We start from the raw sequence: 26,510 nt of genomic DNA on the forward strand, positions 1-26,510 counted from the left end.
CCTAGAAATCAGTTTAAATAGCAAAAACATAAACTTAACTAACACCATTAGATTGATCTAATAGGAATTTAAAGAACATTTTACCCACCTTGCCCCCAAAACCCAGAAAACAAAATATTCTTTACTAACACATGAAACACTCACAAAAAGTGACCAGGTACAAGGTCACACAGATAATCTCAACAAGCTTTATTTACTAAGCATAGTGAAATTAAGTTCAAAGTTAGCAATAGAAAGATATGCAAAACAATCTATAAATAAATAAAAGACAAAACAATCTGGAAATAAAAAACAGAAAAATACATACATTCTTGTAGAACACCCCTTTGGTTGATATGTTCAAAATGGAATTAGAAATGTTTACAACTAAGCAACAATGAGAAAGTTGTATATCAAAATCAATGCAATGTAGTCAAAGTGGTACACAGTGGAATATTTATGGTCACATGCATAATATAGTGGAAAAAACTAGGAAATAAACCACATTTCCAACTAAAAAAAGTAAAAGAGGAAAAATAAAACTGAATGAAGCAAAGAAGAATGAATAAAATTCTAAATTGATCAAATCCTAAATTTACAAAATGTATAGGTATAACATTAAGTATAATGTTATCTCAAAATAACAGAATCAAATCAATAAAACCATACCTGATTCTTTGAAAATGCTAATAAAATAGAAATTCTGTTGGATGGGGTGATCAAGAAAAAAGATAAAAGTCACAAACATACAGCATTAGGAATAAAATAGAACTATAACTCAAAAATCAGAAGAGACTTAAAAAGTAGAATATTACATAACCTTATATTACACATTTAGACAGTTTTCTAAGAAAATAGAATTTATCAAATCTATACCTGAAAAGAAATAGAAAACCTGGTAAGACTGATAACCATAGAAGAACTTGAAACAATAGGAAAGAATCAACTCTGCAACAGACATCAGATCCAGATAGTTTTACATGTATGTGGGGGAGGGGAGCATCATCACTTGATTTTATGCTGTTCTAACTCCAATATCATAATTAGACCAAGAAAGTATATGAAAAATAGACCAATATTATTTATGATTAGAAATACAAAATACTAATAAAACATTAGCAAGTTGAATCTGGTGTACTACTTAAAATGACCAAAGTCTATCTGAGGAATACAAAGAATACAAAACATCTGATAAATCCACAATAAAATTAACAATAAAACCTCCTATAAAACAAGGTATAGGAAGGGATTCCTTTTAATTTATAAAAGGATATCTAATAGAAAAATAGCAAGCATTGCATATAAAAGTTAGAAATGTTCCCATTAAGGTTAGTAGACAAGCATGTTCTGACCACTATTACATTAGAAGGCCTTACCATATGATAAGAAAAAGAAATAAAGTAATATAAAGATTGATAAGAGACACATGATTTTCAGGAGATATTGATAGTTCACTGACACAATCCAAGAGATTCAATTGACAAAGCAACAGAACTAAAAAGAGAAATCAGAAAAGTGGTCATACACAAAATTAGTAACATTCATATCCAGCAGTATACAGTTAGAAAATGTAATAGAAAATATTCCACCCACAAAGGATCTAATAAGAAACATACACAAAGTCACTTTTAGACTATGAAACTTCACTAAAGAACTCGTTAAAAATTTGAAAAAATATATATATACTTATTGATATGTTATATATTATATAAAAGATTTACAACATTTATAACATAAATCTTAAATAATATATATAAACATATGTATAAAATTTCAGAGATGGCAAAGAAATTCTTCTCCAAATCAAACTGTAAGCAGTTATTCTCAAAATAAATCAGAGTTTTTTACAGAGCTTGACAAGGTGATTTTAAAATTCAAATAAAAAAGTGTGCATAAAGAGGCCAACATTTTCTGAAAATGAAGAGCAAAGGGAGAATTACTTTCAAGATATAACCACATTTTATAAATCTATAGCAATCAAAATAGTTTGGAATCGACTAAGGAAAAGATCAATGCTCAATTTCAGAATACAGACTATCTAGAAACAATTCCATAATCATGGGAATCAGGGGAGGCACTGCAAATCAGCAGGAAAAGGATGGCCGTATCCAATAAAATGAATTGGTGAAATGCAATGTTTATTTTTTTTAAGTTAGATCTATGCCTTAGACAAAATGAAAAATATTTGGAGTATATTTGGCTGAACCATATAAAATAGCAATCTCTGTGGTTCAATCTAACAATAAGGGCCACCTCGAGATTTGCCCAATGCATGCCTCTATGCTCTTTCCCCCTTCCAGTTGAGTGGGATGAAATCAAACAAGGCAACCTTAGAAGCCATGTGCTAGAAACAGCAGAGTCTCTGTCAGCCTCAGTCTCTGAATGACTGCAGGGAACAGAGTAACCACTGACCTGAACACCCACCCAGAACCATTATACAGGGAAAGAAAGAAACTTTGCATCCTTATGCCATTATGTTTTTGGAGTTTGTCATCACAGCTTAGCTGTGCTATCACAACACTTACAGTTTTAGCGAGTGCTTTGATTCCTCTTTTTATCTCTCTCCTTTTGTTGGAAAACAATTTAACCTCCTTTTTGATGGCCTGGAATGGAACACGTATATCATTTAGATAAGTAAGAGATCAGAGGTACATGTGTATGTATGTGGATACACAGATAGCACTTCTCTAGAAAAATAAGGAAAAAATTAAAGACTAATAATATAAAGTGTACATGAAGTAGTAACAATACCACTGCAATACTTTGCTTAAGCCTGAACTGTTGCTATGTAAGTGATCGCTAAAGCAACTTGGAACTGAGGTCAATGATAAGGCCAACAGTAAGAAAATAGTGAAAAATTAAACAGAATAGTTAATAAAGGAAAACTAGTCTGCTATTTCCGTGGGTATTAAGCGAGAGCAGGCTAGATCCAGACACAGCTGCCACCTGTGTCAGCCTTCTGCACCTCTGAAGCCACGGCGTTTCTTCTGTTCCTGATCCACCCCTTTCACGTAAGCCAACCTTGCGGCATCCTCTCAAATGTACTGCAATGTGAGTTGCCACAGCTGATTCTTCGCTTTGGCACACCTGGACACTTTTCTTCGGTTTCACACTAGCCTAGGTACAGGGCTTAAAGCTCACATAACTTCATCTAAAAAGACTGAGCTGTGTTTGGTGTGCTTGCTTACTTTCAGGAAAGTTACACTTACACAATGCAATGCTCTGCCAAGCAGTATCTCTCCTTTCTAACTTTCCAATGGGTTTTCATAGGAAACGAATCTACCGGACACACCTACAAAGCATTATTTCAAACCTCTTTTATGTTTGATGAATACCTCTTGGCTTTTCTGTTGTATCCATGGAATTTCTTCTGTATGATCAACTTTGACTAATTCCTCTTGTGATGAGTCAATGGTTAACTGCATATTCTCATTTACCTTAGAAGAAGACGGATATTTCTTAAATTAAAAATTCATCAAGTTCTCCTCCTACCCTACTTCATTTCATTGCTTGAATCCCTCTGCACTTGTTGCATTGAAAAAAATGCTAATAAGCATTTTGCCTGCTCAAGATGTAATGCTTAAGTTTATTCCTTCCAATCTGTCCTTATATCAGCCATGCTTCTTACTGAGAAAGCAACAGTGATCACCACATCACTCTTGGCCTTCTTCCTGTTCCTGTAGACCAGATGCTATGGCCTGTTAAGGTCTGCCCCACCATTTGTGCTTAGGATCTCAATCTATTCTTCCTTCTCGAGGCCTCTGCATCACCCTTCTGTATCATCCATTTCTGCCTTCTACTGACTCTTTCCCAACAGTATCTAAATATGCTCTGGAACCTCCTGTCCCAGGACAGTTACTCTTCACTTACCACCACATTCCCTTTTAGCTGCCACCCTATTTCTGTGCTCCCCTTTGCAGCAAAAAGTCTTGAGAGAGTTTGGGATGTTGTGACTCTGTTGGTTCTCTTCACTGGCCGCTCTGCACTGGTTTTTCTCAATTTCCTTTGCCTCCCTGAACTCTTCTCCTGGTCTCTAGAAGTCGCTCTATCTTAGTCCCCCTTGTATTTCTCACCATCCAGTCTTCCATGATGATCTCATCTAGTTTTATGGCTTTAAATTCCATTCATATGCCCTCGACTCTCAGATCAACATCTCGCATCCTGGACTCTCCCCAGAACATCTGTACAGTGGCCTCCTGGGTACCTCACTGGGATGTTCTCTTATGCTAACTGTGTTCTAACAGTGGTCTCATGCTCAATCTGGGGAACTGATTTTGGATTTTCTTTCTCCCTACAGTGGCTCCCCCACCATGGTCTCTCCCTTCTCCGTGAGTGGTACCATCAAGTAAAAGATCTAGGCGTCATCCTTGAGTCCCTTCTTTCCCTTTCCCTCTAGGTACAACTCATCAGAAGTTCTGTCACCTCTACCTCCACAACCTACCTGGAATCTGCCCCTTCTCCACAACACTCTTCCACCTCTATTGCTGTTACCTGAGCCTTCTAACTCCTTGCTCTGTCTGCTTCCACACTTGTGCCTATCTGCTGCCTATCAAAGCAGGCGGAATCATATTCCACACAGCAGAAGCAATCATTTAAAAAAAAATGTAAGTAAGACCCTGTAAATCCTTTGCTCAGAACACTTTAATAGGTTCTCACTACGTGTCAAACTATGTCCAAATGCTACCTGGTTTACAAAGCCCTTCTTTGCCTGTTCTTTTTCCCATATCAAGGATTTCATCTCCTACCACTCTCCCTTGCTCACTTCAACTGCACAGGTCTTTTTTATATTAGGTCTTCAAATGTACTAAGCTCTTTCTCTCTCTGCCCTGAGTACTTGCCCCTCCCCCACACATCTGTACTTTTTTTTAAAGTCAAGTCACAGACCTTCTCCTTGGAGGGGCTATTCCAGCCAACACTATCACACCAACCCCTTTTTATTCAGTAAATAGATCTTGTTACTATCTAATTTTTCTTATGTATTTGATTATTTATCTTTCTCTGCTCACCCCCAACCCCCAACTGGATTGTAGGCTCCACGAAAGCAGAAAATTTCCCAACTGTTTATGGCTATATCACCATAGCTTAGCACTCTGTAGGCCCTCAGTAAACATTTATTAAATGACTGGGTGAATAAATGTCCTCTGGGTAGACACATTCTAAATAATGCACATGATGCAAAAGTACAGAGACTAGTTTGAACAAGCACCAGAATTGTAATAGATTTCTTTTTCCAGATAGACCTTGTACTATGGTTTTAAATAAGGTCTGAAATGTAATATTTGTGATTGCTTTGAGAAAACGTAGAATATTTTTCTCTTAAATGTAGTGCACGCTGTTTTTGAAAATCATGGGATATCTGGATAAAGAGGAATACTACTAAAATATCTGCTAAAGAAAACTATAACCTGAAAACATATCAATTTAGGAAGGAAGGAAAGAAAGGAGGGAGGGAGGAAGGAAGGAGAAAGAAAACTATATTAAAACTCAACTGCATGTTCAGATTCTGATTCCAAATCCAAGGATTCTCTTTTTGGTATACTTAAATAATTATTCTCCTCATCCATGATGGTCTTCAGGTAAGTTGTAAGTTGCTGGCTATATTCAAGAATATCATTGGCTAAGACTCCTCCAAACCGCCTATATTGATAAAAAGGAAAACACATAGGCTATAACATGACAATTTGAAAAAGACACATTTAGCAGTGTTATTTGCAGGCACCTATCCATTTCTACACAAAGATATATGTGGTCAATTCTCCACAGTGCCCTGAAGCTATTAGGACTCTGCTTCTTAGAGGACAGCACTCTCACGGGCTCCAGGACACAACAAGCCTCTTGATCTCCCTGGGGTCATGTCTCCCCAGGCTGACCCCATCCCTTACCCTACGGGTCCTCTCTACTCATCTGGCCTGCGCTGCGCAGAAGAGCTCCTGCTCTGGCTGAACCTTCAGAACCTACTGGGTGCTGTGCTGCTCCACACTCTATGTCATCACATCACCCTGTGCAGTCCTCGCAGTCCCTGCCCCACACTGAAGTAGTACTTCCACTCAGTACACCAGAGCATCTCAAACTGCAGGCAGAGCAGCATGGCCTGGAGGGCTTGTTAAAACAGATTCCCGGGCCCCACCCACAAAGTTTCTGACTCAAAAATTCCATGAGGCCCAAGAGCACACATTTCTAACAAGCTCACAGGTGCTGCAGATTCCACCTTGAATAACATGTTTGTAGATGATTTAGAGGGGTTTTCAGGGGCCTAAGTAAGTTTTATTACTGTTTTGCTTACAGGAAGCACTATGAAATAGTATTTTTGTGGAAACAAATTGCATATTGATAAGTGGCGTCCACTGGCAGGTCAAATAAAGTGACATTTCAAGTCCAGGGCATTACCTGCATGATCTCTATGCCCTGGCCATTATCTGTATGCTTGGAAATTATTTGTCTATTTAGAATTTTAGTTTTAGTCTAAGCAAAGTCTAAATTAATTTAATATTGTCTAATTAGGAAAGCAAAGTCTAATTAGGAAAGTAAATCTGTACGCATGTACAGAAACGCACATACCTGTGTCAGGTTTTTTAGGGATAAATAGGACTTTTAAAAATGATCTATCGCTCAGAGTTGTCCTCATACCTTTGTTCTTCCAACAGATGTTATGATAGGGAGGACTGATCACTTCATAGGTCTTAACTGTGTCTTTTTATTTTTTGTATTTTGATGCATTGACATCTGGGGTCTTGTCCCTTCCAGGACCAGCAAGTCTTAGAGATAGTAAACAACTTACCTGGAGCTCACCTTTCAAATGCAGACCCACAGGCCCACAACCCCAAGCAAATCCTCTATTGGTCTTTCAAACTTGGGGCCACTATTTTCCTCTCCTAGTTAATACCTGGCTCAAGTATTGGACAACTAGCAGCAGCTCCTACGGCCCAGAACCCACCGAAGTTATCCAAATTAGCCAATCCTAAGCCTGGCTGCTCCTCACCATGGAAACCAAAATGAAGCTCTTGTCATGTTTTCCCTGCTCCCTCTGTCTCCTAACCCTCCCTGGTGCCTCCCTATATGGCCCTCGCATAGCATGGCATCTTCCCCCCTCTTGGGATCATTAGTACAACAGTTGTCTCAATGGCAGTTGTCTCCAGTTACGTTGGCCCTGCTATTAACTAAATAAGAACATCTATATTTTAAAACACCATATTACGTGAGGTTGCTTACTGCAACCTGTACTTACCTCCATCTTAGGTTAACCAGTGTGTTGTCATCTCTCCCATTCACCAGAATGCTTTGTCCATCCATTGAAATTCTCACTGATTGAATCCCGTGCCCCTGGTGAGAATGACTCCGACACCGAGTAAATGTTTCCTTAATAGTTTTAAGAACAAAGTGCAGAAATTACGAATGCAGCTCTACCACAGGGTTTTCTTCCTAAGGGGGTTACATGCACTTTTGCTTATGGATAAACCTTTTCCTATTTGTTAACAGCATTTTAGTTGGTATGGAGTAGTCTCTTAGTAATACATAGAACTGAAAATTACTAATACAAAATACATTCATCAGTATTGATTTGTTCTCCCTTCTAGGTAATATGGAAAAGGAGGAATTATTGTCACCAATAGGAAAATCAGATATGGAAAGGAGAATAGACTTGCTGAGAATGGACAGTGCAGGCAAATTCAGATGTCTTCAAGAATTAAGCAAGTCCCCTTTATGTGCAAAGAGGCTGAGTGTGATGAGAGAAGGCGATGGGCAATGAGTGAAGAATGATGGAGGAGGCCAATTAAACCAGTTTAATTAGAACCCAAACATATCATTAGTTGGTACACAGTACATTTGTCACACTAGTTATCAACCATGATAGTTTTAAAATTTTTTTAAATTTTTGAACAGGGAATACATTCAAATGTTTCAAAATTTTAAAAAAACTATAAAAGAGTATGCAGTGAAATCTCCTTCCTTCCCCTTCCCCAATACCTCCCAAAGGCAATCAATACAATCATATCTTAAATATCTTTTCAGAGGATTTTAATGTATGCAAATAATTTTTTATACAAACAATTCATAATATGTGTATTACACACTTTGCCTTTCCTACTTATTATAATAATATGTATTGGGATTCTTTCCATATTATTGCATAAAGATTTCCTCATGCTGTATTACAGCATAATATTCCATACTTTATTTATGCACTGTTTATGCATGATTATTTATTTATCCAGTCCTCTGCTGATGGATATTAAGTTGCTTTTACAAGCAGTACTGCCATGAATAACCTCCCATATGAGGCACATTGCACAGAATCATCCAGAAAAACTCTGACACCTTGCTGTCATGCCACTATCAGTTGTAGCATACATTTACAAATCATTTGAATAAGAGAAAATGTACTGGTTTGCAAACTGTTCATTTAAAAATTATTTGTAAGATATTTAAGATCTTTCCCTATATAATATGAAATAATTAAATTGTACTGATAACCAGTACAACTTGATCTCAAAACCTAGAAAAGGATCTTCCACTTGGGGAGAAGAAACTATTTTCATTTAATCAGAGATCTGAGAACAATGGAAATCAGAAATGGCAGTAGGACTTGGGACACTGAAGTCTGCAAATGATGGGGGAGGACTCAGTTAAGGGCCACACCCTTGTGTATCTTTCAGCATCACAGGAAGAACTCAGGCTTGGGGTGGGGGAGGGTGGCAGCAACCAGGTTAGAGGCCCTCCAGGCCAGGGAGCTAGCAGCAATCATCCTAGATTTGCACAGCAATTCACTGTTTCCAAAGAAGTTTTGCATATACCCTCTCCTTGGCTCTTACCAGAATCTCACAGGGTGAGAATAAGCAGTTCAGTGAATTTTCTCGCCACACAATAAGTGGTGATGGAGATGGACTGGAGCTCACCTACTGCCCCATGTTCCTTCTTTGCAGGTCTCAGTCTAGTGGCCTGCACTTCCTCCCTTAGAGGCTCAAACATTGGCACATAAATACAGCTAACGCTGAAGTCAATAACACCATCAGTGGTAAATAAGTTATGAGTCAATTTACTTAACAGTTCCAATTCCTTTCCTAAGAGCTTTTGTTCCTTGTATGAGATCAAGATGGAAATCCCATGATTGGGGGGGAAAAAAGGAGTTTACCAAAGTATGAATATCTCGGATGCACAGAATTCCACATTTAGCTATTGTTATGAGCCACAATCCATGTGGAGACAGAGAGAGCATTCCAGGTCCATATTGTTTGCTTTGTATTTTTTGGTGTGGCTTAAGAATGTAAACACCACTATGTTCCTGCCAACCAAAGAAAATGACCATATTATAGAAAAGATCAGGGGAGTGGCACCTTGCAGTTATGCATATATAGTCAGATTCAAATCCAAAAACATTGTCATTGGAAATAAACTGATACATCATAAAGTGGACATCTATATTTGCACCATATTTTTTAATCTCTGATTGCAAATAAATGTTTGTTTCAGCCAACTAAGAAAAGTCTCCTCTGTATATCAGCTACCATTAAAAATCCCAGCCTACAACTGACTATCTTGATTTTTCACTAATCCTTTTCAAATACTCCTATCCTCAAGTCAAAATAAATGAGTCAATTTCCACCACCACCATCACCGCCCCCTCATTTCTCATGTATTCCCACCTTCAAACCTCTGCATGTGTTGTGACTTTTACCTGGAATGCTCTTCCCCATCCCAAGCCCACCAATCTGGCTTCCCTCCCTACTTCAGGAACCCCACCTCCCTGCCAAGATTGTACACAATATTTCTCATGTCTAAATCTGAACTATTCTTCAAAGTCCAGTTCAACTATTACTTCTACCAGGAAGATTTTCTTAAATCCTCCTTACTATAAACCAGTCCTTCCTTCTTTGAATGTCTTTGTTTCCGACCTTGCTGATATTGGCTACTCTGAGAGAGAAGGCTTTTGATTGAAGGATTTAGAAAAAGAAGGGTGATATAATCTGAGTTAGTGTATGCAGCAGGAAATGATGCAATATAGAAGAAGTTTGAAGAGTATGATGAAAGGATACTAGAAACATAGAGGCATTTTGCTTGCAACTTTCTTTAAGACTCAAGTATAAAGTTCCACTGAAAATCATCAAGGCTGTAGCTCCTGACCCCTGTAGAATTGATTTTCTAATGATAGATTTTTAAAAAATAGTTTTGAAAGTTACTAAACTATTATTGTGTCATCTGCATGTTTATCTGACAAGTATGATGCATGCACCACAAGTATGAGGTTGCTCAAATGTTAAAATTTTATGATGAATTAACAAATCATGCTAATATATCTAATTCAAAGAAGTTATTTTACTATAATAAAGACATTTGTTAACTGGACTAGAGTGTTAAAGCGTGGATCATGTCTAATGAACACAATGTACCAATCTTGAGTGCTAAGAAAAATGACAGAATGCTTAAGCTTTGGCATACTTTTTCAGGAAGAAGATAGCTGCAGATGTATGGCACTTGATTACAGAAGCCGTATATTCGGTTACTTTGCAAGTTCAAGACCACAGAGGACAAAGTGTGCTCTGTCTCGTACACAAACTTATGAATGAATTCATCTCTCAGCCTCCCTCGTTCATCAGCAAAGCTTGCAGAAACTGTAATATTTGGGGAAGAAGACAGATAATTTGTACTATTTATCGATTTTATTTTTTTATGTTGTTATGACAACTATGAAAAGCAAAATAAAAAATTAAATGCTCAGTTAATGTAGAGACTATTAGGGGATAAAAATGATTGGAAAACAATGTGGCTCCATTAGAAATACTTGAGTATCAAATGACTAACAGTAAGTAAATTATCTTTTATAAGACTTCTGTTAATTTTATCAGTTAAGTAGAGACATGATGAAACTCATGATGGTCTAGACAGTCTTAATTAAGACATAAAGTACCTTGAGGTTTTTTACTTTCTTATACTCTATAACTAAATATTTGCAAAATAGCTACCCAGATATATTTGTTATCTAAAACAAAGTGTCTATTTTAATATACCTTTTTACCCAGAAAGATTTCTTATGATTTTATCAATGAAAGTAACTACATAGTAATATATATGAATTTGACTCTGTATATTTAAAGCTACAAAAAAGAGTGGAGAAGGAAATGGCAAGCCACTCTAGTACTTTTGTCTGGGAAATCCCATGGACAGAGGAGCCTGATGGACTCAATCCATGGGGTCGCAAGAGTCGGACACAACAACAAAAAGAGACATCACAAAGTGACAAATTAACTTACAAAAGTGACAGTTGATCCTTTTTTTCCTCTGATAAGAAGATTTGTATGAACAACAGAATCTAGTGACAAATAGATTCAAGGGATTAGATCTGATAGACAGAGTGCCTGAAGAATCATGAACGGAGGTTCGTGACATTGTACAGGAGGCAGTGATCAAGACCATCCCCAAGAAAAAGAAATGCAACAAGGCAAAATGGTTGTCTCAGGAGGCCTTACAAAGAGTTGTGAAAATAGGAGAAGTGAAAGGCAAAGGAGAAAAGGAAAGATACACCCATTTGAATGCAGCGTTTCAAAGAATAACAAGGAGAGATAAGAAAGCCTTCCTCAGTGATCAGTGCAAAGAAACAGAGGAAAGCAATAGAATGGGAAAGACTAGAGATCTTTTCAAGAAAATTAGAGCTACCATGGGAACATTCATGCAAAGATGGGCACAGTAAAGGACAGAAATGGTATGGATCTAACAGTAGCAGAAGATATTAAGAAGAGGTGGCAAGAATACACAGGAGAACTGTACAAAAAAGATCTTCATGACCCAGATAATCACGATAGTGTGATAACTCACCTAGAGCCAGACATCAAGGAATGTGAAGTCAAATGGGCTTTAGAAAGCATCACTATGAACAAAGCAAGTGGAGATGAAGGAATTCCAGTTGAGCTATTTCAAATCCTAAAAGATGATGTTATGAAAGTGCTGCACTCAACATGCCAGCACATTTGGAAAACTCAGCAATGGCCACAGGACTGGAATATGTCAGTTTTCATTCCAATCCCAAAGAAAGGCAATGCCAATGAATGCTCAAACTACTGCACAATTGCACTCATCTCACACGGTAGTAAAGTAATGCTCAAAATTCTCCAAGCCAGGCTTCAACAGCATGTGAACTGTGAACTTCCAGATGTTCAAGCTGGATTTATAAAAGGCAAAGGAACTAGAGATCAAATTGCCAACATCCGCTGGATCATCGAAAAGGCAAGAGAGTTCTATAACAAATCTACTTCTGCTTTACTGACTATGCCAAAGCCTTTGTCGGTGTGGATCACCACAAACTGTGGAAAATTCTGAAAGAGATGGGAATACCAGACCACCTTACCTGCCTCCTGAGAAATTTGTATGCAGGTCAAGAAGCAACAGTTAGAACTGGACATGAAACAACAGACTGGTTCCAAATTGGGAAAGGAGTATGTCAAGGCTGTACACTGTCACCCTGCTTATTTAACCTACATGCAGAGTACATCATGAGAAACACTGGACTGGATGAAGCACAAGCTGGAATCAAGATTGCCAGGAGAAATATCAATAACCTCAGATATGCAGATGACACCACCCTTATGGAAGAAAGTGAAGAACTAAAGAGCCTCTTGATGAAAGTGAAAGAGGAGAGTGAAAAAGTTGGCTTAAAATTCAACATTCAGAAGACTAAGATCATGGCATCTGGTCCCATTACTTCATGGCCAATAGATGGGGAAACAGTGACAGACTTTATTTTGGGGGGCTCCAAAATCACTGCAGATGGAGACTGTAGCCATGAAATTAAAAGACACTTACTCCTTGGAAGGAAAGTTATGACCAACCTAGACAGCATATTAAAAAGCAAAGACATTACTTTGCCAAGGTCCATCTAGTCAAAGCTATGGTTTTTCCAGTAGTCATGTATGGATGTGAGAGTTGGACTATAAAGAAAGCTGAGCTCTGAGAAGAATTGATGCTTTTGAACTGTGTTGTTGGAGAAGACTCTCAAGAGTCCCTTGGACTGCAAGGAGATCCAACCAGTCTATCCTAAAGGAAATCAGTCTTGAATGTTCATTGGAAGGACTGATGCTGAAGCTGAAACTCCAATACTTTGGCCACCTGATGCAAAGAATTGACTCCTTGGAAAACACCCTGATGTTGGGAAAGATTGAAGGCAGGAGAAGAAGGGGACGACAGAGGATGAGATAGTTGGATAGCATCACCGACTCAATGGACATGAGTTTGAGTAAGCTCCGGAGGTTGGTGATGGACAGGGAAACCTGGCATGCTGCAGTCCATGGAGTCCCAAAAAGTTCGACACAACTGAGTGACTGAACTGAACTGAGAGGAAAGTCCACATTTCACATTATTTAGCAGTCATATCAGCTTTATTTTGTAAGACACAGCAAAGGCTGTGGGCATTTTAACCTCTCCACATGTTAAAAGAAAAAAAATTCTATCACTGGAAAAAAAAAAAAGAAAGTTATAGCAACTATTCAACTGGGTACCCAGGACAGAATTGCTTGCTCACTTTTCTTTACCTTCTGGTAGTATTTTAGGCAGAGAAAATATTTCCAGTCTGCTTCTTCTTGTTTCTGGAAATGGGGAAAGCACCATCACTTCTACTATGTCTGTTTCCAAAGGAGACGCTGTGGATATTTGTAAAATGCCTTTGCCCATCTCTGAAAGCAAATGGAAATCAATACAAGTCATTATTGATATGTTTATAGAGGCTTTCATATTTCTAGGTAAGATATCACATTATAGACCTGTCTTAACTAAATCTTCTTATCCAAATTTACTTATTGGATATTTAAGTGATCTTTAAACATAAGTGAGAGAAACATTTTTTGATGAGCAGATGGGGGATTCTCCCCATGAGATGTCTAAGTGGGCAGATTCAATCCAGCTGGGTGGGACTCAGCTTTCAGCCAGCCAGAGGGGCCTCCAGAGTCTGCCAGTTCTACCCTACCCAGCAGTGCCCACAAGCTCTGGCCTCTTGAAGGTCCACTCCAGCCATTTGCCCATTCCCAGTACTGAATAAACATTTTTGCCATGGTCAAGGTATTGCAGGTGTGGTGGGAATACACTTGCTGTTATGAGTCTGTCCTACAGTAAGCCAGCAGATCCCACTTCTGCAAGGTGCCTTGCCTGGGGCCCACCTTGGATTCTCTCCAGCTTCACTACCACCACTTCACACAGCTACTGTTCTGTGTGTGTCCACCGTCTCAGGCCCCATCTCAGCCCCTCCCCTCGGGTGTTTATAGGGTAACCTTTCCTCTTACTGAGCAAGGGAGACAGAGAACATCTGACATAAACTGGACTTCAACTTTATTGTCCTGAATCTCACATTTTCTGTTCTTATCTTCCCTCTTCATTTCTTGACATTTTTAGGAATAAAATGTAACCCTTTCCATCTGTGATTTTGAGCCTATGCTTCCAATATATTATTACACCATGTGCTATTAATTACCTCTTTTAATTTCCTTGGGTCTTTTATGTCTTCGCCTACTGAGGCCTTAAGACTCCCCTATCTTCAGACTAGAATGTTCCTTCAACCCTGTTTCCCCACCAGTTACTAATTCTCTTTTCTCCACTGCAAACATCCGAGAGCAGAAATTGCTGGTTACCAACTTCCTTTTCTGACTGCCATTCCCACCTGAAACTCTGTCTCTCTGTCCCGAAGGGGCAGGCCTCCCTGGGCTCACAGTGACTGCCTCATCCCAGCCCTCAGGCCACTGACACTTCTGCCACAGTCCACCACTCAGACGGCCTCCCTTCTTCAAGCTCTGCCTGGTGCGGTGACTCCCAGTTCTCTCACCCACCTTTCCTTTTCTTCACAGCCGTGTCTTCTCTGTCTACAACTTCAGAGTAAGTAGCTTTTCCCATCCCATACTCTGACTGACAAGATATGTTAAAAAATGGAACATTTAGGCAGGACTGGTACCCATTCTGAGGTCAGCCATCAGTCCTACCACACTCCATGCCATCTAATTTTCATATTTAGGTTACCTGTTTGACCTCATTACACAGTTGGGTTTGCTTCAACTCTGTCTTAAACCATCTCATGAGCTTCCATGATTTCAAGTTCAGAATTCTTTTTTTTTTTTTTTTTCAAAATTCTCTTTATTTTTTTTTTCATTTATTTTTATTAGTTGGAGGCTAATTACTTTACAACATTGCAGTGGTTTTTGTCATACATTGAAATGAATTAGCCATGGATTTACATGTATTCCCTATCCCGATCCCCCCTCCCACCTCCCTCTCCACCCGATCCCTCTGGGTCTTCCCAGTGCACCAGGCCCGAGCACTTGTCTCATGCATCCAACCTGGGCTGGTGATCTGTTTCACCCTAGATAATATACATGTTTCAATGCTGTTCTCTTGAAACATCCCACCCTCGCCTTCTCCCACAGAGTCCAAAAGTCTGTTCTGTACATGTGTCTCTTTTTCTGTTTTGCATATAGGGTTATCGTTACCATCTTTCTAAATTCCATATACATGTGTTAGTATACTGTAATGGTCTTTATCTTTCTGGCTTACTTCGCTCTGTATAATGGGCTCCAGTTTCATCCATCTCATTAGAACTGATTCAAATGAATTCTTTTTAATGGCTGAGTAATATTCCATGGTGTATATGTACCACAGCTTCCTTATCCATTCGTCTGCTGATGGGCATCTAGGTTGCTTCCATGTCCTGGCTATTATAAACAGTTCTACGATGAACATTGGGGTGCACGTGTCTCTTTCAGATCTGGTTTCCTCGGTGTGTATGCCCAGAAGTGGGATTGCTGGCAGTTCTATTTCCAGCTTTTTAAGAAATCTCCACACTGTTTTCCATAGCGGCTGTACTAGTTTGCATTCCCACCAGCAGTGTAAGAGGGTTCCCTTTTCTCCACACCCTCTCCAGCATTTATTGCTTGTAGACTTTTGGATAGCAGCCATCCTGACTGGCGTATAATGGTACCTCATTGTGGTTTTGATTTGCATTTCTCTGATAATGAGTGATGTTGAGCATCTTTTCATGTGTTTTTTAGCCATCTGTATGTCTTCCTTGGATAAATGTCTGTTGAGTTCTTTGACCCATTTTTTGATTGGGTCATTTATTTTTCTGGAGTTGAGCTGGAGGAGTTGCTTGTATATTTTTGAGATTAATGCTTTGTCTGTTGCTTCATTTGCTATTATTTTCTCCCAATCTGAGGGCTGTCTTTTCATTTTGCTTATAGTTTCCTTTGTTGTGTAAAAGCTTTTTTAAGTTTCATTAGGTCCCATTTGTTTATTTTTGCTTTTGTTTCTAATATTCTGGGATGTGGGTCATAGAGGATCCTGCTGTGATTTATGTCGGAGAGTGTTTTGCCTATGTTCTCCTCTAGGAGTTTTATAGTTTCTGGTCTTACGTTTAGATCTTTAATCCATTTTGAGTTTATTTTTGTGTATGGTGTTAGAAAGCGTTCTAGTTCAAGTTCAGAATTCTATCATTAAACTTCGAACTACAAATCTTCATTTCTGAATTAATGGTAAATATCTCCAAATGAAGATCTTATTGGCTTCAACTTTACAGAGCTTGTCAGCTCACCCTATCTCAGCCTCCATAACTTTCTTCTCCCTTGAGTTTTTACTTCAACTGATGACAGCACAAACTTCCACCATCTGGGTTAGAAACTTCAGAGTCATTGCTGATCCCTTCCTCTCACATACAATCAATTATCAAGTTCTACCAATTCCATCATTCATAACTGTCCACTCCTTCCCCTTTCCATGACTGCTGCATGATCTTGTATGCTGTGGATAAGAGCGTAAGCTCTGAAACCAGACTTTCTGAGCTTGAGTCCTGGCTACCTGTGTGGCTTTGGACAAATACTTAACCTCATTGTGCCTCAATTGCCTTATCTTTAAACTGGGCATAACAGTGGTCTCTACCTCACAAAAGTTGCCTATAAGAATTAAATGAATTAACACATGCCAAGTACTTAGAATACTGGATATTACATGATAAGGACCCCCTCAATAAGTGTTGGCTTTTGTTATGACTAACAGCATTTCTTGTGTGAGTTACTATAATGTTTTTCTGAATTTTTTTATTCTGTTCTCTTGCCTTTCTTCTCCAGCCTTCACATTGATGCCAGAGTCGTCCTCTAAAAACCAAATCAAATCACACTAGTCCCATCTTGAAAATGTCTGATGATGTGTCATTAACTACAGAACAAAGCCCAGACTCATTGGGATGATGTTCAAGACCCTCCACTTTGTTTCAAACCTTGTCATCATGATCATAATCTGGTAAACTCATATACTTGTTATGCCAGACTTCTTACCATTCCAAGTGCCATTGCTCAAACTTTTGTCCCGAGCTAGAATGCCAACAAGCCCCATCCTCCACTACTTTAAATCCTTGCAAAATTCTCCTGCTCCATATTCTCTGTGCCTCCTCTTCACTTCCATTCCTTTCTTCACACCTGAGAATTAATTACTTCTTTTCCTGAGCCTACATAGCACTCTGCTATTCCTCCTCCACTAAATTCCTTCCTTGACATTTTCATGCTTCCACAGGGCCTAGGTTCAGCATTTTACACTTAGTAGGCACTCAATTTTTAAAAATCAGTACATACATTTGAAAATTTACATTTACATTTGGAATATAAAGCCAGAGAGAAAAGTATTAGTTCTTATTATTTATCACCAAAGTGCTATCTCGCCTGTCAGTTCTGTGGTTTACCTGGGCATTTGGACACACATTACTGAAAAAGCTGAATGTCATTTAAAAAAAATTTTTATTCATTTATTTATTTTTGGCCACACCACATGCCTTGTGGAATCTTAGTTCCCCAACCAGGGATTGAACCCGAGCCCTCGGTTGTGAAAGCACAGAGTAAAGATGCATGTAACAAAACTTTCTTTAGATATTTTAATTAAATAGAGGTCAAATATTATTTAAAAAGTTATTTTGGGACTTCCCTGGTGGTTCGGTGGCCAAGATTCCACACTCCCAATGCAGGGGGCCTGGTTCAATCTCTGGTTGGGGAACTAGATTCCACATGCTGCAACTGTAGATACTGCATGCCACAACTAAAGATTCTGGTGTGGCAACTAAGACCCAGCACAGCCAAATACATAAATAAATATTTTTTTTAAGTATTTCAGGGATAAACCAACTCAACTTCCATTTGCAGTAACACTAGAAACATTTAGCCATTCCGTTAATTCATTAACTGATTCAAGAAGAGTTATTTAATATCAACTATATACCAAGTAGATGTACCAAAACCTCTAAATATGATATGGGAATTCTCCTTAGTAACTTTGAACAGCTATTTAAATGTTTCTGTTTTAGAAAACATGCTACAAGTAATTGCTTCACCATGGCCCCGTTTTCAGAACTTTAAATTCTTTAGAATAAATTGACCAATATATTAAGTTAATAAGCATTCTGTGGCAACTTTCCTGGCGATCCAGTGGTTAAGACTCTGTGCTCCTAGGGTAGGGGGCATAGGTTTGATCCCTGGTCAAGGAGCTAAGATCCCACATGCTGCCCAGATAGGGGAAAAAAAGAATTCAGTGTAAGTACCTATGAATCCAAGAATCTCAAATGAACTTGAGGGTTTGGCATTGATAACAAAGATGTGTCCTTCTGATGTTCCAACTAATACATACATTCCTCTCTGGTCATACCTAGAAAAGAAGAAATCTGATCATCAGATTCTATTTGTTTCACTAATAAGATGGTAAACAAATTTATTGAAAGACATCATGGAGATACACTCAAAACCAATTATTCTTATGGTTTATGATTTTTAATATTATCAGACCTTATAAAAGGTAAGTGAATATACATAAATGTAATCATTACATTTTAGGCTAACATTGTTTCTAAATTGTAACTTGTAAATATATGGTCAAGAAGATTCACTAAAAATGGGCAACTATGTCATCGTAAGTGAACAAAACATGACAGTAAAGCTTTCTGATATTTCAGGTGGACATAAGCAATTCTCAAATTAGAGATGAGTGGAGCATTCCAATGCCCCTCAGTACCAGTCCTGGCAGAAAGAAGAAGATTGTAGCAAAATGTTTCTATACTTTGATCAAATTAGAAAAAGTGGGAAATGCAAATTAGGATAAGAGAGAAACATCTGAGAAAGGAGAGGTGCCAAAAAGATGATACAGAGGAGTGGAATGTAAATGGAGAGAGATTACAGGTCCTTCCCTGCAGAGGCAGCAGAGCGAGTAGGAACAGCACAGATGGAAACCCAGCTCCTTCCAGTGCTAGCTGACTAATCTCGGCAAATGCTTCTTTCTGAACCTAAATTATCTCACTTGTGAAACAGGGACAAGCGTAATACTTTCCTGAATGTTGACAAGTGTCACATTCAATAAACTACAATGTGTAACAGCACATCAAGCTGTGAAGCAGGGCAAAAATGTCATTTCTTGTTAATACTTAGCATTATGATAAATTAATCAAAGATACAATAATAACAATATAAAAAGTCCAAACTCAGTGTCTCTATGCTGTCTTCTAAAAAGCACTGTTTCAAAAAATTTGAAATCATCTAAATGCCTATCAATATACTGTCCTAAAAATTATGGAGGGATCAGGATGGGGAACACATGTAAATCCATGACTGATTCATGTCAATATATGGCAAAAACCACTACAATATTGTAATTAGCCTCCAACTAATAAAAATAAATGGGAAAAATAAAAATTAAAAAAATTATGGAATGTATTCCATGTGATGGAATACTATGTAGCTGTAAAAAAGAATGAAGGTCTTCATGTGTGGATAGAAGACTTTCTCTAAGATATACCATTAAGTGAAAAAAATTGTGCTGCCGAACATTATATATGGTTTGCTACCCTGTAAGAGCAAAGGCAATGACTCTGGAGCCCAATTGCCTGGGTTCAAATCTCAACATTTTCCATTTACAACATGTGTGATATTAATAGTTATTTAAATTCTTTGTGTATCATCTTCCTTATCTTTAAAATGGAAACAATAAGAATCCCTATCTTATGAGGTTAATATAACAGAAGTTCCTGGTACACTCTAAGTGCTTGATAAACATTCATGCAATTAAAAGGAAGTACTTATTTTTCTGCTTGTTTGTGAATAAAATATGTCCAGTAAAAAGACACAAGAAACTAGTAACAAGCTGTCGTCAAGGAGGAGAACTGGGTATTTGGGGATAACAGTGGGAAACTGTATTGTACTATATACACTTCTGTATTTCTTGAATGTAGAACTGAGTCAATATACTAATTTTCAAAACAACACATGTAAAACCTAAAAAAAGTTAAAACTTCAGTGGAATTCTCAACAGACAGACCTGACAAAGTTGTTGCCAGAAACAGGCGGCACTTACAGGAGGTGTTGCACAGGTGATTCAGAGAGAAAGGCCTTATGAACTTCACGAGGGGATTCGACATCCCGGACGTCGAGAAAGTGGACAAGGCCATCCTCGGTCCCCACAGCCGCAGAGAGGGAGGAAGGAGAGCAGGCCAGAACTGTTGCCTGTTTAAGACAGATGCAAAACAGAAACAGACTCACAGATATGGAAAACCAAAGGAGAGAGAGGGGGGCAGGGTAAAATAGGGGCATGGGATTAACAGACATAAACTACTAGATATAAAACACATTAGCAAAAGGGTCCACTGTATAGCACAGGGAATTATACCCACTAACCTTATAATAAGCTATAATTGAGTATACTCTACAAAAATACTGAATCACTATGCTGTTCACCTGAAAAATTAGCACAATACTGTAAATCAATTAACTTCAATAAAAAATAAAATAAATTAAACCCCAGCTTCACTGCACCAGAAAATGAAGCCTGCTTTCCTACACTTAAGAGTTCTACAGTTTATTTGAAAAGCCTGCAGAACGAGAACAGTGGCAAGTATCATGTGGTATTACAAATTATACACTCAACATTCTTCAGCTAATCAATCACATAAGAAGTCATAGGAATCTAAATATCACACTCTTTTATCCTAAGATTGGAATGATAAAAATATGAGAAAATTTCCTGAACTTTAAACCATGGCTTCATTTTTATCCTTAATTGATTAGAAAATGATTATACCCGATAATAATGAAAAATAAAATAGGAAATTTAAAATATATTCCTAGAATCTTTTGGACATCTTTATTGAATGTTAGTGATTTATAAAAATCAGCATTCATCTGCTGGATAATATTAGATCCTGGGATGCTGGTATAACTGAGGAAGACTTGAAAAAATAACCGTATCATGGAGCACATGGCCTGTCACCAAAGAAACACATCACAGATTCCTGCTTATCTAACAGTCATTTACAGAAGATGATATCTAAGAGAACAAATCTGTGGTCATGATACTTAAGGATCAGATTCATTTCTCTATAGTTTTCACTGACAAAGCCCACTGGGGTCCCCCGGAAAAGTCAGATGGAAACTAGGTGATAAGGTCTAAGCTCTTCATTTGTGCTTTAGTCTAATTTCACCTGCTCACAGGGTACATGTGCAGCAGTCTCGCACCCAGCACTTCAGACCAGAGTTCTTAGTGTTAGACCGCTGCAACACCTCAACTCCGTGGCTGTGTGGAGATGTACTGCCAGTAACACCTCAATTCAAGACTTTGGATGGCAGTAGGGGTGGCTGTGCACAGAGATGCGGCACCCAGAACTTGGGTCTCAAGGGGAGCAGCATGGCCAGGTCTGCCCGCCCCCAAGGAGAACTCTATAGAGCAGCCTCAGCCACGCCCTGTGACGAAAGCATGTGCTCTAGAAGGAGAGCTCCCATCTCTCCACCCTCTGATCAAAGAATAAGATTTTCCTTTGCTGTTGAACCGAACTCAGTCTTGCTCTATTGGCACAAGAAACACCAGAGAGGGGGACCCCTGTACGAACATAATGACATTTTGGAGGTTGTTTTAAATAAAATTAACAGAATGTTAGAAATAGAAAAGATCTTGAGATCATCCTTTTGCGGATTAGAAAGCAGAGGCAAAGAAAAATGTAGCAATTTGCCCCCAGGATCCCAAAGCTGATAACAAAGCTCAGAGGAAAACTCAGGTGTCCTGCCTCATTAGAATGCAGTTTCTCCATTGAGCAGGTTTTCATTTTACTTTTTAAAGTGAATTTTCTGAGGCTTAACCAGGTTGAGTCTTTTTTTTTATTATTGGTATCTCGCTAAGAGTTGGACACGACTGAGTGACTTCACTTTCACTTTTCACTTTCATGCACTGGAGAAGGAAATGGCAACCCACTCCAGTGTTCTTGCCTGGAGAATCCCAGGGACGGCGGAGACTAGTGGGCTGCCATCTATGGGGTCGCACAGAGTCAGACATGACTGAAGCAACTTAGCAGCAGCAGCAGCAGTGTGAAACTGGGAACAAAGTGGTGAGGGTTTGGGGTTTTTTTTAGCTGAAAACCTTTATGGGAGCTCTTAGTGTGTGTGTGTATCTGTGTTTGCTCAACACAATCAGTTGAAATTAACCTCCATTCCAGGGCAATAGTTGACTAGGCTAAAAATATATAGCAATATTTGGAGGGATCTTAGTTACCCTAGCAGGTAACACCAAGTGAAGGTACTAGTGTTTGGGCATCCTGCCATCATGATGCTAAGCAGGGTTCTCTGAGGACCACTACCTAAAATGTTCATGGAGAATACAGTCCTGGGCATAGGCAGGGAGATCTAGCCTCTGTACTGCTGGATCAACCAATTTATCAATTCTCCAGAGGGTAGCAGTAATCTTCAGTAAGGAAAAAATCACTGATTCTCCCCAACAAAGGCTGATCTACATGAATGTACCATACTTGGTGTTGAGCTCAATGAAGGGATGTCTGCTTAACTGTGACAGTTGCCCAATCTCTCCCTTCTGGTCAGGGGAAAGGAAGGTATCTGAAGCAGAAAGAGGTCTTTTGATGGTAACTATATCCCTCCCTGGGCTTCCCTGATAGCTCAGTTGGTAAAGAATCCACCTGCAATGCAGAAGACCCTGGTTTGATTCCTGGGTTGGGAAGATCCACTGGAGAAGGGATAGTCTACACACTTCAGTATTCTTGGGCTTCCTTTGTGGCTCAGCTGGTAAAGAATCTGCCTGCAATGTGGGAGGCCTGGGTTTGAACTCTGGGTTGGGAAGATCCTCTGGAGAAGGGAAAGGCTACCCACTCCAGTATTTTGGCCTGGAGAAATCCAAGAACTGTATAGCCCAAGGTATTGCATTGGTATATGGGAAAGAACAAACTTTTCCTTGGTGGCAATTATTTCTGAAACCCTAGTGATTTATATCTCACTCATGCTGCAAATTCATTGTGGATTGACAGGATCTCATTTCCCACATGGTCTTTCAGGGAACAAAGCGGACAGAGGCTCCACCAATGAATAGGGGCTCGAAAAGAGTAGGACATGACTGAGCGACTTTCCTATCCCTCCTTAGCCAGGAAGTGCAAGGTAAGTTCTGATTATACAAACCCTTAGGTTTGTACGTCTCTCATCTGTAAAAGGAGGTGTGATCAGATGAACTTTAAGATTTTTCTAGTTCTAGTAATTCTAACAGAAATGAATACATATAAACATTTGCCACACTGCATGGAGTCTACACATGTTCTTTTAGGTAAGAATTTTTATCTTTACTTTTTAGGATAAGTTTATTTATCTCATTGAATTATATATCTTTTGCATCTTGTATCCTCTTATATGAAGTATGATGCTTCATCTTGCATTATTAATTGAGATTTTAATTTACAATAGAGAAGGATTGTAACTTTTCTTTCTACTATTTAGATCCATATCTCATCGAGAATTATGTAATATAGAAAAAAATGATAACTTAAGAAAAAAATAGTCTTACCATTGTTTCTTGGTCTTTTTATACTTTTAAAATATTATTTTTATGTGCACCATGACCATGGTGGAAAGAATGGTATCACCTTATGGTAGGTTATGCTTAGGTTTATGTGAGCAACTATAGTTTGCCACCCAACACACATACACCTTCCTTCTGGAAAATTTCTTGAATATCCTTTAAGAAACCATCTCTCTTCTATTTTCAGTTGAGTGGAACAGATCTAAGTCTCATTTCCAAGGCTGATTTTAAGCCAACTAGCATTTCTCATGCCCTTGTCCACAGTGATTAGTTCAGGGGTGTTATTAAGATATTAGGATATATTTACAAAACCTCCCATTGTAGGAGGTTTTCTTCCCTGATGATCTGATGTGAGGTTGGTATTTGTGGCATCTGGGTATCACACGAAGTCGTAGATGAAATTAAGACATATGGCTGATTCATTTCAATGTATGACAAAAACCATGCAATGATGTAAAGTAATTAGCCTTCAACTAATAAAAATAAATGGAAAAAATAAATAAATAAAACCAATGGTTACACATGGAAAAACAAAAAAGAAATTAAGACATAGTACACAGACAGACAGAAAGACAAGATCCTTGGTAATATCATTTGAGTTGCTGGATAAAGCCACAGCTGAGCCCAGAGAAGCTCTATATTGTATAGTTAACTGAGTCAATGGCCCACACTTTTTCATTTTTGGCTCAAGCTGGTTAGAGTGGCACCTTTCTTTCATTTCTAACTGATTCCCTTGAGGTTAGATGGGGCCATCTACCTAGTTACGGCCAAGGAATGTTTCATTTTTTATTAAAAACACTTAATTGCTAGTTCAAGACTCTCCAGAACTCTTCCCATCCCATGGTATGCATGCGTGGTCAGTCGCTCAGTTGTGTCCAACTCTTTGTGACCCCATGGACTGTAGCCTGCCAGGCTCCTCTATGCATGGAATTTTCCAGGCAAGAATACAGGAGTGGGTTGCCATTTCCTCCTCCAGGGGATCTTCCCAATCCAGAGATCGAACCCTCGTCACCTGCATCTTCTGCATTGTCAGGCGGACTCTTTAACACTGAGCCATGTGGGAAGCCCATCCCATGGTACTGAGGAGCTATTAATTGGTGGAGCCCCTGTCGGCTTTGTTCCCTGAAAGACCACTGGGGAAAAGAGATCCTGTCAATCCACAATGAATTTGCAGCATAAGTGAGATATAAATCACTAGGGTTTCAGAAATAATTGCCACCAAGGAAAAGTTTGTTCTTTTTCATATACCAATACAATACCTTATGTTCTACCTTCTGGGCTTTGGAACATACTTTATACACAAGAATTACTCTAAACATATAAGGTAAAATACATTAACGTCTCTGTAACAAGTATTTCCACAGACTATTGACATGTGAACACAAAAAGGTAGGTTGGATTAGAATTCAATATTTTTTAAAAATCCATTTATAAGGCACACTTACTTGGATATTCAGATAAATCCTGCTGACACAAGCACCATCCTCTATACCCCAAACACAAACTTCCCCTGACTGTGTGAGTGTCTGTAAAAGAAAGAAAAATAAAACTCAAATGGAAAACAAGACTGCTATAGAAGCATGTTCTAAATTTCTTCCTAGTATGTCAATCACTGATAATTTAAAATAAAATTTCATTTTATTTATGTGGATTAAAATTACTTTACAATCTCAATGTTAATACTTCTGATTTGAACAAATATTAACTATTACCTTTCAGTTCAGTTCAGTTGCTCAGTCATGTCTGACTCTGCAAGCCCATGGACTGCGGCACATCAGGTCTCCCTGTCTATCACCAACTCCCAGAGTTTATTCAAACTTATGTCCATTGAGTTGATGATGCCATCCAACCATCTTATCCTCTATCATCCCCTTCTCTTCCCACCTTCAATCTTTCCTAGCATCACGGTCTTTTCAAATGAGTCAATTCTTCACATAAGGTGGCCAAAGTATTGGAGTTTCAGCTTCAGCATCAGTCCTTCCAATGAATATTCAAGACTGATCTCCTTTGGGATGGACTGGTTGGATCTTCTTGCAGTCCAAGGGACTCTTAAGAGTCTTCTCCAACACCACAGTTCAAAAGCATCAATTCTTCTCGGAGCTCAGCTTTCTTTATAGTCCAGCTCTCACATCCATACATGACTACTGGAAAAACCATAGCTTTAACTACACGGACCTTTGTTGTAATGTCTCTGTTTTTTAATACGTAAAGCAATATGTAAATATGTATTTAATATGTATTAAATGCATGTTAAATATGTATTTAATATGTAAAGTAATGTCTCTGCTTTTTAATATGCTGTCTAGGTTGGTCATAGCTTTTCTTCCAAGGAGCAAGCGTCTTTTAATTTCATGGCTGCAATCACCATCTGCAGTGATTTTGGGGCCCCCCCAAAATAAAGTCTGTCACTGTTTCCATTGTTTCCCCATCTATTTGCCATGAAGTGATGGGACTGGATGCCATGATCTTAGTTTTCTGAATGTTGAGTTTTAAGCCAACTTTTTCATTCTCCTTTTCCACTTTCATCAAGAGATTCTTTAGTTCTTCTTCGCTTAATATATGTTGGTATAATTTTTTTTTGGTATTTATCCTTCTAGTGTTCTCTGAGCTTCCCAGATCTGTAGTTTGGTGTCTGACATTAATTTTGAAAAATTCTCAGCCATTATTACTTCAAACATTTCCTCTGTTCCTTCCTTCCTTTC

General features: G+C 38.5%; 1 protein-coding gene across 4 annotated transcripts in view; it reads right to left on the minus strand.

Annotated features, from left to right (window-relative positions):
• The window catches only part of CFAP43 (cilia and flagella associated protein 43), a 93,115-nt gene that overhangs the window by 30,788 nt on the left and 35,817 nt on the right, over window positions 1-26,510 (minus strand). For all 4 annotated transcript variants that reach the window (XM_070470126.1, XM_070470125.1, XM_070470127.1 and 1 more), the window contains exons 10-19: window positions 25,254-25,334; window positions 20,320-20,468; window positions 18,521-18,624; window positions 13,497-13,637; window positions 10,414-10,586; window positions 9,110-9,259; window positions 7,205-7,335; window positions 5,469-5,616; window positions 3,315-3,416; window positions 2,505-2,582 (exon numbers count right to left, since the gene is read on the minus strand). In XM_070470126.1, the coding sequence (XP_070326227.1) occupies window positions 2,505-2,582; window positions 3,315-3,416; window positions 5,469-5,616; window positions 7,205-7,335; window positions 9,110-9,259; window positions 10,414-10,586; window positions 13,497-13,637; window positions 18,521-18,624; window positions 20,320-20,468; window positions 25,254-25,334 (1,257 nt within the window). The remainder of the gene's footprint in view (window positions 1-2,504; window positions 2,583-3,314; window positions 3,417-5,468; window positions 5,617-7,204; window positions 7,336-9,109; window positions 9,260-10,413; window positions 10,587-13,496; window positions 13,638-18,520; window positions 18,625-20,319; window positions 20,469-25,253; window positions 25,335-26,510) is intronic.

Source organism: Odocoileus virginianus, chromosome 7 (assembly GCF_023699985.2).
Source record: "Odocoileus virginianus isolate 20LAN1187 ecotype Illinois chromosome 7, Ovbor_1.2, whole genome shotgun sequence".
In the NCBI taxonomy this organism is placed as follows: domain Eukaryota; kingdom Metazoa; phylum Chordata; class Mammalia; order Artiodactyla; family Cervidae; genus Odocoileus; species Odocoileus virginianus.